The sequence below is a fragment of the Nanorana parkeri genome, unplaced genomic scaffold, assembly GCF_000935625.1.
Source record: "Nanorana parkeri isolate BGI_ZX_2015 unplaced genomic scaffold, ASM93562v1 scaffold874, whole genome shotgun sequence".
Taxonomy (NCBI): Eukaryota; Metazoa; Chordata; class Amphibia; order Anura; family Dicroglossidae; genus Nanorana; species Nanorana parkeri.
Window position 1 is genome coordinate 64,218 of NW_017307142.1, and position 13,944 is coordinate 78,161.

Here is a 13,944-nt window from a genome sequence, read left to right on the forward strand (position 1 = left end):
TCTAGTGAAAGGAGGTAAGCTGCAGAGTATATTGCAGAGTAGCAATCCTTAGATGTGGTGACTACATTCATTTTCTCTTTTTGTTTTGTGGCTCACTCATCCTACTGTATCTGTGGAGAGGCACCATTGTCACCCAGGGAAGGAAGTGTGCTAAGACTACAGTATACTTCCCGCTCCCCCTTCTAAGCATGGGGCAGAGGTTCTGTAGTCACAGAAATAACTGGTAACAATGCTAACATGATAACAGTGAGTGCAAGTAGACAGGAAGTTATGAGGTCAATGAATTTCTGGCAAGATCAACAAGTTTTTTTTTTGCACTTATTGAACAGATACTGTATGACACAATGCTTTTAATTGTATATGAATAGATCACAGAAAGCAAATAAGAGAAGCTCTTGTTAGAGTTTGCATACCCTTTAACGTTTTACTTGATTACATATTAACTGCAAAAACGAGTTAATGCTTTACTCAGTACATACCACTATCCATATTTTAGGTTTGGTCCCCAAAGACCTTCACTCACCCATTGTCTGGTTTTTCATTCATTGTCTCTATCTTCCAGAGCCAGCTTTCTGGGAATTCTGACCTGGAGATTATGTCAGCATCATCAACAAAATCAAGGTCTGCATCACCTGAGGAAATAAAAAACAGATTTGATCTTCTATATAGACTTAATGCTGACAATGGTAACATCTTTTTTGTTGAGTGACAGTTTCGTCAGTCTGACAGGACCATGTATTTTTAGGACTCCCGGAAAAGATGTCTGAGAATGACTGCACACATTTATAGGGCTGCCATTGGGAAAAGAACGTGCAGAGGTAGAGGTATCGGTGCACTGAGACTTTAAACACAGTTATTCTCTTTGCAAGTATAGCAGACAGGAAGAATGCACTTCAGACACTACATACCACTGAAGCATATGGACACAAAAACTTTGCCACCCAAAGGACCATCTCTCTGCTAAGATCACCAACATTTTTGGGTTAAGCAACTTTCTTGCCTGCAGCCAGCTTAGAATATTGCAACAATGTATATAAACTTACACTATATAGCCAAATGTGTGTAGACACCTTCCCAGCACACTTCTATGAGCTTGCTGAACATCCCATTCTAAAGCAATGGGCATTAATATAGAGTGTTCCACCACTTGTGATGGGAAGGCTTTCTGCAAGAATTTAGAGTGTGCCTGTAAGAATTTTTTGCTCATTCAGCCGAAAGAACATTTGTGAGGTCAGATACTGCTGTTGGAAGAGAAGATCAGCCTTACGAACTGTTTCTGTCAGGGCCCGGCTTGGGAAGAGTATGGTGGATCACAGCTGCGGTTCCAACTGGGGGTGTAGTGCGGTTGTCAGGCTTAAATCCCCGGCGGCTCTCTCAATCTTAAACGGAGAGTAGGGGATTAAGTCATCATGGACCGCTAAATAGTAATCCGTAATAACCTTCGATGTAAGAAAGACTGATAACCCAATCCCTGATGATGGCAATGTTATCTGGAATTGAGGTGTGAGCGAATGGTGAAGTCTCTATGACAGATAACATCAAATCTCCCCTTCATACAGCATAACTGGGTATAGTATTGCAAACATGAGAGAGGCGATACCCAAAGTCTCCACCAGAGGGCAGCGTCTGTGAGCCAAGATACAGTCAAGATAGAGCTTGAAGATACTTGCAGTTTCCTGGTAGGTGCAATCAGATTCCTCCAAGAGATGTCCACTGGATGCTGGCTGCTGGGGAGCTGTTTCCTCCGTGAGGAGAGGTTCGAGGCGGCTGGTGAGGTTCCTGTGGGGTGTATGGGCTATGATCCCAATCATCGAACACCCCACAGCATCTATGGCAAGTTTAAATAGCCCGCGGCCGTGACGTCACGCGGCCGTGGGCTACTTCCGCGTTCCAGCGTGGAACGCATCTACACTTCCGTCAAGGGGGAGGAGGAGAGCGGCGTGCACCGCGGCCGATGCGCCCCAGCCTGGAACGCAGTCGGGAGGAGCCAGGAAGCCGAGGGATATTACAGTTTCATTCCAAAGTCACAAAGTTGTTCAGTAGGGTTGAGGTCAGGGCTCTGCGTAGGCCATCCAAGTTCCTCCACACCAAACTTATCAAACCTTGTCTATATGGAGCAGACATTGTGCACAGGGGCACCGTCATGCTAAAACAGGGAAGGGCCTTTCCAAACTCATGCCACAAGCATGATGTGGCATTGTCTGTACCATTCAGTGAAACATCTGAACTCAGAAATTTGGAGGACTGTCCACTTACTTACAGACAAATAAACAGATGTGATGATCTGGTGCCCACAAAAATTTGACCATATGGTGCATATTAGTAGAATGTATTTCTACTGTTCATAGCAAAACAAAAGAAATTATGTGTACAAAGAAAAGACGCATTTTTTCCTCTGCTGCCTATAGATGTGATTCTGTGCCTAATGGTAAATCCAGCCCTGAAATCAAAGGAAGAGAAGCCAGGAGATCCAGTTAGTGCCCCGGCTGTTACAAACAGAAGCAGAGGTATCAGCTTGTTGAGGTAGCAGACAATTATATATTAAACATTACCTCACTTCACCCAGAAAAGAGAAAAAACTTTTCAAAATAGGATTCTCAAGTTTTACTATATATATATATATGTGTGTGTATATAATGTGCTTTACTGAAACAAAAGCAAAACTGAAGTCAGTCACAGAAATAAACATTTAGCCAGAGAGACATTGTACTAATGGCCTTTGTTTTCATAGGTTCACTTGTCCTTAGCAGTTTAACAGTCCAGATCAGACACGCCCCCATCCTAAGGAAGCTTGGTATGAGTGGTGTGCTAATTACTCAGCTCTGCCAGCACAGAGCTCCAAAGTAAGAGGGCAGAAAGCTCATTTATACATAGAAAATAGGCAACATCTAGTAAAAATAATAACATACTAAGGTACCGGGCTACACAAAGAAAAAAAGAGTCCATTGGGCTTTAAGGCAATAGCACAACACACCACAACAGTAAGCATATTTTTCTCTATTTTGTGTGTACTTACTCCTTCCAAACTCGTCCTTTGTGTCCTCTGCTTCTTTTATCTTCTCAATGTGTCTGCAGCAGTCCAGGAAGGCAACAACACACTTTTCTCCAACTGCAATATTTGTAGCACGGCTCTCGCAGCTGACCTTCATGGGCAAGTCTCTCATGCCATCCTCACAGCACGTCTTCTCAAGACCTTCATAGTTGGATGCTGCAAGAACAGACAGGAAAAAAACACATTACACTAAACACTAAATATTAAAGCCCAACTCTTTAAGCCGGTCATGTGATGTCATCTTCTTCTTTACTTCTTCCCTGTGAGCTGTGGGCAGTCCTCTGATGATGCTGTTTTGAGGACGTCCATGCAGCTCTCTGCATCAATACATTGTGAATGACCCTTGTTGGGGTTGATCCCATCATTCCCTACACTCACACAGGCCTTGGGGTAGGAGGGTGCCCCATTGGGTGGGTTGATTAGGAAAACTAAACTCCAGTATAGAAGGGCTGAAGGCAGACTTCAGGCTCTCTAGTCATAGATCCCCATTGTGCAGTAAGAAGCATTTGCTTATCTGTCTTAGCAGTGTAGATTTACTGCCCTCTGAACTTCTGCTACAAACTTAAATTAACCCCGTATGCCTAATGCAGTCACAAATCCCAGAGGCTCACCTCTGTTAAAACCTTATAGGAAAGTTGAGGTTTGTGGTTCTACCAAAATTGTTTAATGAAACTAGAGTTCTAAAGAAGTTGGTATTAGGTTTGAAGAGTAAGTACGTGCCGGAGCATTAATCATCTTACCACAATATAACATGTCATTATGATTATGATTATTATTACTTCTTTAACTCTTTACCCCCAGCCCTGCTCCTTAGTAGTCCTGCTGCCTGTCCTTGGTACATGACACAGTCAGCCGCTACAGAGAGAGTTAGCTGAGGAAGGGGGTCCCAAAATTTTGCTATGGGCCCCCATGATTTGTAGTTATACCCCTGGTTCCTATTAACATAGCATACCTAAAATAAAAAGAATTATAATTAATTAATTAATATATATATAGACACCTTTTAGATGTTTCTTTGGAGCAGGACTTTGGGCAAATTACAAGCTACTCTGAAAAAATTTGAAAGCGAGTTTGTCCCTAGCCAAGGTGGTAACAAGTTGATTTTCCTCTAATTAACATACGATGCAGAGGCCAAGCTCCTAATTATTTAACCCTCTGTTAGAACAGACAGTGTTCAATTCTAGTTTATAACTAATAATGAGTATAGACAGGGTTCATTGTCATATACGCAGCTTTGCACAATCCCAACAAAATCATTACATGGGGGGAAGCTACAGTAGGTAGAATTTTTAGGTGCGTAAAGAACACATAAAATTGAAAGCAGCAATTTTTAAATTTTAAAAAACAAAGGCAATGTGAATGGTAACATATAACGAATATAAAGTAGGTGTTATTCCAGTTTGGCTGAAAAAGTGGAAATACTGTTTTTTTCTGGTAAGTTTTACCTTTAGTGTTCTTTGTTTGAATTAATGCTGCTGTGTCACGTCGTCTGCGCTTCAATTTTGCTTGACACAAAGATTCTGTGGGGGAAAAAAATAGGTAAAAGGGTTAAAAGTCCATGCCAGAAAATACAGAAGGACACAGGAGTCTTATCCTAAGTTTGATGCTTTATCACAGATTGCTACGCTCTGTGTTGTCAGTACCTCTGCTAGCCGTAACTCTCTGATCTAGTGGCTGTAACTCAGGTGGCCAGGAGACCCCAGCTTCCCTGTCTCAACCTATTGAAAAACATGGGGGAAGCCTGTATGCTTAATCCTTATTAATCTAAAGGCCAAGTTAGAGTTTCATTTTCTCAGCACAGCAATATGCAATTTTACCCTTTGAGCATATTGCCATAGTAAGAATTTTGTTTTGCCACTGGGGGATTCTGCCTCCAATAGTGATTTCTGCTTGTCCTTTCACTCCCCACCCCTCTGTTAGAAAATTCCAGTTCAACCCCTGATCAGTCATTCCCTCTAATCTGATTTTCTTTCTGCTTCCACAAGCCCTTTGTAGCCTTCCTCCCATGGATTCTCACTCTGCCCCTACCAGTACCTAAAGATACTGTACTCTCTCTTGCCACTTGCTTGGAGGAGGGAGGCTGCAGGAGGCTGAGAGGAGCACAACAGTAGTGTGCTTCTGAGCACCACCGCTGCTGTGCTATGAAGTCTGGCTGCTCCACGTGGTCAACCATTCAGAGGTAGGAATATCCCTCATGCACTCTGCTCTCTCCTTGGACACACACCTCCATTCCACTACTGATATAACTGTCAGGCAGCTTGGATGATTCAATGTAGTGCTCCCTCCCCACACAGAGCCCACCCCTCTCCATGCCTACCATGCCAAATAGAAAGCCTGAGAGCTTTTCTGCTCCTCTGGCTCTTCCTCGCCCTTTCAGATTACACAGTGTAGGCAGGGCTCAGAGACCAAGCAGGCTGAGGAGATGACTGAAACAGCAGTAGAGATGACTGAAACAGCTCTTAGGTAGTCTGTTATTGCCACTGTGGGGTGTTGTGGGGGTCTGGCTCACATGGTGGGGGGGCTGCTTTTTGTCTGAACCCCCTATTACACCTGTACTCATTTCTGCTCTTACCAACCCCCGTCTCTCCACTACTCCCTTTACCCTTCCTTTCATCAATGTTCCTACACTACCACTATCTCGCCTGTAGGTCCATCTTCACCTCATGACTGCACAAGCACCCCTCTCTCTCACCAAGTGTGTGCAAGCTTCCCTTCCCTTCCCTCCACACTGACTATATGACCCACCCTACTGTTACCCTATGCCCCTATGGAAGCACCCACCACCCCTCATTTCAGCCAACGCCACTGAACCTAATCCTAAAACCTTATTCTAAACAGGCACAATCCTGATCCTATAGAATATAAAATAAATCACTCTTGCAATGATAAACTCTTATTTAGGACATTTCCATACTGTATTTTGGTGCACACCAAGCCTTACTTTGGTGGCACTACATGGAAAATATCAAAACGTTCCACATGGTTCTGGTCTGTATTGGTACCAAGCATATTGGTTGCTCTTTAACCCACATTAGGTTTGCTCCACCCATCAGTTACAACCAATGGGGAGCTCAAGAGGCAAGATCCTAGACCAGTGGCAAAGAAGACAAGCACAGAGTTGAGCGAAAACATGAAGATGTCCACATAATATAACAATGTAAAAATCCAGTAGGTCACAGCAATGAACAACGATGTTAGTCACAATTAAAAAATTCTGGCAATCTTCACGAGAATAACTCAAAAGTTTACTGACAAAAATAGCAGAAGAGAGAATTCAAATGCATTTTAAGTTACTTTGGAGCCTTTAAGTATAACTGCACTTTCAATGTTCACTAATTTCATGAACTAGAGTGTTGTGCCCTCCAGTGGTTGATGGAGAAACCTAGTTTCCAGCATCATGGCCTGGCTGTGTGTCTGCACCCATCATTGACACCACTGATGGGAGCTGTTTGGAGACAATAGACCTGTTTTGCATTGAGCCAGATCAGCAGGATATACTCAGAGTCAGCAGGCTGCAGGCAGTGATTCTACAAACAGAACGTCTCTTTGGTATAGGTAACACATTATATTGATATTTTTGCAGAGGTGGCTGGGAAAAGCATAATCAGATTATTAGCTTTTATCAGAACATTGATATGTTGTGTTTTTAAAATAATCAAATAATGTATCATCTTCACCTGATCTCTGGGTGGTGGAACCATGGAAAGCATTGCCTAGTGCCAGTCCAGCATCATAAAACACTCCTGCAGCATCAGCACCACCTCCCGCAGTGCAGCCAGTGTCGTATTTTTCTACTGATTCCCACACCTAGAAGGGAAGATACAAAATGAGTGTTTATCAATATCAGGATGTGATCATCACAAACTAAGTCATCATCATTAGCAAGTTGTTACTATTGTCCAGATCATTTCATCATCACTGTTTCCATCATCATCATCATGCTTATCATATACCTTTCTCATTTTAAAGGAGAAATATGAGGTGAGTGCTTTTCACTCACCTCATAGTTCTAGCCGACCTGTGACAATAAGACTGTCACAGGTCGGCTCAGTAGATCGGGAAGTGAGCGAACACATACCGGCGTTCGCTCACTTCTCGATCCTGTCACGGCTCTCTGCTGTGACAGGGGAGGGGCTGGATTTCCCCCTCCCCGCTCCGATCCTCCAGCACTGACTGGCGGAACGGATGGGGGAGGGGGCGGGGCCAGCTAGCTCTGCCTCTAGATAGGCAGAGCCAGCTGTCAGTCACGCAGCTGGGCAGATCCAGACATAATTGTCGGGATCTGCTTCAGCTGCGGTGTCTCAGTATACCGCGAGCCTTAGCTCGCGGTTTCCTGAGCTTGGGGTGACGGGAGGACGCTAGTTTGTGTCCTCCCGTTACCCTAAGGATAACTATGCGGAAAAGCCCTAACCCCATAGTTCTCTTTTAATAGTCATCATTATTGCCTTTCATCACCACTTTTTTCATCACCATTCATATCCAGTTTATTACCATTTTCATCATCAGTATCGGTAACATTCTTATCTTCTTCATAATCATACTCTCCAAACCACCTTTGGTATGTGTGAGCCTTTTGTAAATATTTTTGTAAGGATCATATGTCATGGTGAACCTTGCTTGTGAGAAGATTCAGAATAAAAAGGAAGTTGTATATTTGTTTATCATCTCTACCCAATCACCTTCACTGATTCATCTTTATCTGTATCATCCCCATCTGATTATCACTAACATCATCATTAACCTTATCATCATCACCAAAACTAATCCCACAAACAAACTCTTCATCATCCCTACCATTATCATTATCTTCATCCTCGTCATCACTACCACCATCAAACACTTTATCATCTCTAACATCATCACCTTCATCCACAGCACTACCACTATTATCATCAAACACTTAATCACTTTCATCATCACCACCACCACCACCATTGCCCCATCAAGCTCTTTATCATCACTATCATCACCATCCTTCTCATTGCTGCTAACACCATCATCATCATCATACTCTTCATTATAATCATCATCCTCACCTCTATTATCATCACTACTACCATCAGCTAACTCTTTTTCAGCATCATCATATACGTTATCATCACCTTCATCCTCTTTTCCACACCTACCAACATCATCATCATCTAACTCTACATCAGCATTATTATTACCTTAATCACCCTCATCTCTACTACCATAACCACCTAACTCTTTTTACACATTACTATCAACTTTATCATTACCCTCATCCTCATTACCACCCTTGCTACCATCACCTTCATCACCACCATTTCTATCAACATCAAACTGTTCATTGGCTTCAACATGATCACCTGTATCACCCTTATTACTAAATTCATCATCACCACCATCATTGAACCCTTTAACTGCAGCATATTTATGATCATTCTCATTCACATAATTACCACTATAATCAAAATCTTCATCATCCCTACCAGCACCATCACACTCATCTTTGTTACCTCAATTGCCCCTATTAATCTCTTCATCATCTTTACCATCATTCTCACCCTCATCCTCATAACCACCACTAACCCATCAAACTCCTCATAAGAAGCATCATCTTTTTTTGATACCTTCCCTAGAAAATACACTAGCCCAAAAGTCTTCATCATCAAACCACCATCACCATAAGCCATAATTTATCCTTAACAAGTTTTTCTTCCTCCTCTACATCAACATCATCACCATTATAATCCCCTTCCTCCTTCTCCTTCTTTTTCTCCTTCTTCTTCTCCTTCTTATTCTTCTTTCTTCTTTATCATTAGCAATTGTCATCAGCACCATTACATCTATCATGACCCTCCTCATCTTCACTTTCATCACTTACATCTTCTATGTCATGAATACAATATCATCTGTTTGAACTCCACAACTACCATCAATAACCATCATCTTCATCCAGTCACCCATTTTTTCTTCTTTTGCTCATCGGCAATTATGCTACACCTCAGTCATCCCTCCCTTTCTCCTAATCTCTTGTGTCATCAGTATCACCATCATTACCATCTTTATCACCATCATCGTGTTATTCTCCTCCTCCTCATCAACATAATTATAAGCATTGTGATTCATTATCACAATAATAGCCACCATTATAGTTGTAGAAAGATTTCATTTATCATGTACAAAATCTGCAATTTACATTTTGACTATCTTAACAAATACATTTGCCTTCTACTACATTCATCAGCTTACCTTGGTCTGGGAGATCTTCTCCTTGCTATTCAGCACGTAAACACCTTTATCCACAGCTACCAACCCCACACTGGCCAAGTGGTCAGCTTTCAGCTTAAGTTTTATAGAAGCTCCAGGTTGTTGAACTGCATTGTCCCGGTCCCTGTCACCTGAAAGCGTCAGCTGTGAGACACAGACCACATTTTATCAGTATTGCAGTAAACTCACCATAAGCATCCAGTTATCACACATTCAATAATATGTTAAAGTAAATCAAAACCCTAATTGTATGACTAAAGCACTGTGTATTATAAACAATTGTCATTTGTTTTTTTGAATGAAATATAGTTTGCACATTTTTTATGTTTATTTGCTTCTCACTGCTGCTGATCTCCCCCAGGCCTTTTTTAGCCACATTCTGTCTACATGCCCTCTATTGTGTTAGCACTGCTGCTTATAGTCTCCATCAGGGGTGCATGTGACTGGCTGACAACACAGAAGCACAACTGGGAGACTGTTGTCGACCCATAACAGAAAGTACCTGAACAAGGACCTTCATGGCAGGATCACCAGGTATTATTTTGCTGATACTTGGTAATTAACCTGAAGAATTGTACATACATTTTGAAAGCTTGGATGGGATTTTGATTCTGAGTTTAGATTTAGCTTCACTAAATTAAGGAATTACCCTAAAAACAATTGCCACATGGCTATTAATATGGAGTTGCCCCTTACCACCGCCCTCAGCCCTGGAAGGCTTTTCAGAGGATTTTGGAGTCTGTCTGTAGGGATTTGCTGTCACTCAGCCAAAAGGTGTGAGGTCTAGTACTGATGTTGGATAAAAAGACTTGGCTCACAATCAGTGTTCTAATCCATCCTAAAATTGTCCAGTAGGGTTAAAAGGGGTCTGTGCAAGCTACATTGTCTTCTCAACATCAAAGTGGTCAAACCATGTTTTAATGAGCTGGCTTTGCTCACAGAAAGGCTTTCCCCAACTGTTCCCACAAGGAACAGTTTGCGCAGCGCTTTACAATATAAGGAAGACATTGCAATCACAATACAATTCAAGACAAGATGGTAAGGAGGTCCCTGCCCCTAAGGGTTTACAATCTAAAAGGGAGGGGCCAGTGATACATAAGGTGGTAGCTGTGTGGGGATGAATTGTTTGAGAATATGATGGTTCAGTGGTTAGGTTGAGGGGGGACCATAGAGTACAGCATTTTGGATTTGGGGTTAGGGTGGGTCTAAAGGCTTAACTTGGGTTTAGAGAGGCAACTGGCAAATATACTTTGGCAACACAAATGTACAATGTCTAATGCTGAAAACATTTACAGAAGAATCATTTTATAATCATGAGACCTACCATTATAGCTTTCGACCGATAGTGATGGTTGTGCCAAACCAACATGATTTCTAATTGCTTTCTAGCATTTTCTTACCGTTCCCATGCAGGTATCTGCCACATCTACCCAGACAGAGTCAGCTACGACCTCGCGGCCTGCTCCAGTTGTGACCACATAATAGGCCACTATGCGGAAGGATGGGATGAATTCTGGTGTTATTGGCATCAGCAAAGTCACAAGGGATTGGCCTGGTAATCTGGCTTGTCTTCCAGTTGTCATTATTCTACCTTTGTTTAGGATCTGCAGGATGAAGAAACACATCAAGTATCTCATTATTCAAATTCAAAATCCTACATTGGAAAACAAATTAAACATAAGAAATAAAGTAGATGCTTGGAACCAATATTTTCATAGTCTGGCACTACATACCATACAGAAAATAGTTTGTAAAAGAATTCCCACCTTAGGACAACCGTATGAATATTGGGGCTAGCCTAAAGGTTGTGCTACCTCTGGTCCTCTGACAATTCATTCATAAGTTGAAGAAGCTCTTCTTCAAGAAGGCAGCAACCTCAGCTGACCTATTAATTCTTGGTAGACTGACCATCCAACCATCCATTTTTAAATTACATCTTTTTTTTGTCAATCCATACAGGAATTTTAAACGAAGGCCGTATATAGATAAAAGCTCATAAGCAACCAGCAAGATAGCAGAACTGGCACCTAAAACGTATAGAGTATCTTTGAGATCCCTGAAACCCAGGCAACCTAACTAATCCAATAGGGGCTTCAGCTACTAAAGTCACACTTGGGCTCTACCCCTACTTGATGGACCCCACTGTAGGTTTGTGAGACCTACCATTATAACTTTCGACCAATAGTGAGGTCACGCTCTAGGTCAAGGAATAGCGTGGTGATCTGCCTCTTACCTCGGCTTGTGGACATGCCTTACACATGAATCTATTCCACACTCATGAGTTACTTTACCATGATATCATTGATTTAAATCACAGATGCTTACTGATATCTGGAAACCCCTTGATATTTTCCTGAAATTACTTAAGGAAACATCGGTATTGGTAGCGCTACATGAGTATAATTATACTCTAAACTATCTGTACGGTCGAACATGCCATTCGGAACTTACTGAGAACATCCCTGCTGGGATCCATCACTTCAGCAATAAGGTCGGTGCCCGTTGCTATATTTCATCCAGCACTTACCGGTAATCATTCTACTTTCATTTGATTCACACTTATGAAGTTGTGATATAAGCTGAACTCTAACGGTTGGATTATCAAGATATCATGAGTCTGCTGGCTCATTTGTGTGTGAATACACAGAGTTGATTCTACCACAGAGGATGTGTTTGAATGACTCCTCCATACCATACTGGGAGTCTGTGGAGATACATTTCTTCCACCCATATCTGCTATAAAGCTGGATTTCTATTGGATTCAGATGTTTGAGGAGTCCGTATTACATTTGTTTCCATATATGGTTAGCCGAGGTTTGTGAATGTGCAACACACATAGTTCACAGGTTTTAATATGATACATTCATGTTTGTCTTGATATATATATATATATATTTTTAATATATAAATATTATTGCCTATTATATATGACTACAGAGTTGCATTATGAGCTTGATGGTGGGATCTCTCTAAAAAGGGATATGTTGATTTTTTGATTAAAGCTCTAGGTGCTTGCTTTTTATTTTTGCTAGCACTGAGGTGAGGTGTTAAGTGCTTGCTCTTCATTCTTGCTGTTGGTTCACCAAGTAAACATGTTCACTTAATTACGGTAATCAAGACCTAATACTTTCCCACTCTACTATAAAAAATGCATTTTGTTGCATCCTATGTCCCCGTTGGTGAGATTTCCTCTCACTTCCTGTTCTGACTGACACCCATCAGATAAACAAAAAGCGATAGACAATCTCCCCAGTGAAGCACAGACAACAATTAATCTTGACTTAGTTTCTAAGCCTTCTATTTAAAAAAGGTTTGGCTGCAGCTGGGATTTAAAGAAGAACTCCAAGCACATTAAAGATTAACCCTTGCTGTGGGGCTACCCCCACACTACCAGGGTTAAGTGCTCGTTTTGCTCTAGGATCTAAAATAAAAAAGATACTCACCCGATCCTCAGTCCTGTGGCGGCGACCGCTCACCTCTCTCGCCCTCCACTCCAGCTGTGGAATGCCCCTCAGCGTCCTCACGTCCAATGCAAGTGAATGGACATGATGACATCACGGGTCCTTAGACCACCGGGGGCCAGGGGAAATTAGGCCAATGGGACCAGTCTTGCAGCCAGACAGAGTATATAATTTTTATATTAGAGCCTAGACCAAAACGAGCATGTTTAATAAGAGTTCTTCTTTAAGGTGGACCTTTTAATACCTTAACAAATTGCCAAAATGTCACAATGTACAGTAAAAGTACAACTTTAGAAAAAAGATCCACCATTTATCAGTAAATGTCAGTCCTTAAGCTCCAGTCCAGTGACGTTGCCTAGGCTGAGATGATGTCATCAGTCTGCTGCAGGCAAAAGGAAACATAATCTCAGTCGTCTCTCCCTCATTGATCAGATTGTGCCTTGTAACTTTGTAGCAAGCCACAAGGTGGGAGGCAGCAGCAGAGGATCATCTAAGTCAGACATTTTATGAACAAAGCCAAGAACGCTGCAGCACAAGGATTTGCATGCTTGTTTCATTTATGAATCAGCATTTCAGTCCAGGAACTAGTTGGTAACCCTGGAAGATGCCTGAAGAAGGATATCACCATCCTTCTGTAGACAAGAGCAAAATAAGGCATCATCTGTGAGAGGTAAGAAGCCACTTCTGTACTTATCATAGCAGTTTCAATCCAGTATTTTACATGACAGACTCCTTACTATGTAATTAAAGTGGGTGATCTGGTTCTGAACTCCTGGGTCAGTGTTCCTGATAATGAAGTTGATAGCAGCGTTTTCACCAATTTTCAGTTCCCCACCGCGAATGCCGAGATGCAGAAAATTGCCACCACGTGGTTGGTATGCAGTGGCTGTCATAGGAGCATTTGCTTGTTGGTTAGGTAATAACATTGGATCTGCTGTTGTTACCTACAATTGAAAAAATACAAACCATCAATATAAACCTATTGAAAAGAGCATACAAGGATTCCAAGTAAAATAAAAGCTACAGATCAATTGGAAACAAAAACTTAAAGTGTAACTATGACCATACCCTTCTTTTGCTGTCCTTGTTTCTGTAGCCCCCATCACCTTCTGTGATGTGGCTACTAGACATTTAGTGATAGCCAGGGCTGTAGTAGAGCTGCATTTATAGTGGCAATTATCTGGTTAATTCCAGGTG

At 41.8% G+C, this 13,944-nt stretch overlaps 1 protein-coding gene across 1 annotated transcript in view; it reads right to left on the minus strand.

Annotated features, from left to right (window-relative positions):
• The window catches only part of LOC108794608 (A.superbus venom factor 1-like), a 74,022-nt gene that overhangs the window by 33,622 nt on the left and 26,456 nt on the right, over positions 1–13,944 (minus strand). The window contains exons 12-18 of the mRNA XM_018565688.1: positions 13,485–13,691; positions 10,687–10,890; positions 9,269–9,430; positions 6,730–6,859; positions 4,498–4,572; positions 3,017–3,208; positions 524–632 (exon numbers count right to left, since the gene is read on the minus strand). Of these exons, the coding sequence (XP_018421190.1) occupies positions 524–632; positions 3,017–3,208; positions 4,498–4,572; positions 6,730–6,859; positions 9,269–9,430; positions 10,687–10,890; positions 13,485–13,691 (1,079 nt within the window). The remainder of the gene's footprint in view (positions 1–523; positions 633–3,016; positions 3,209–4,497; positions 4,573–6,729; positions 6,860–9,268; positions 9,431–10,686; positions 10,891–13,484; positions 13,692–13,944) is intronic.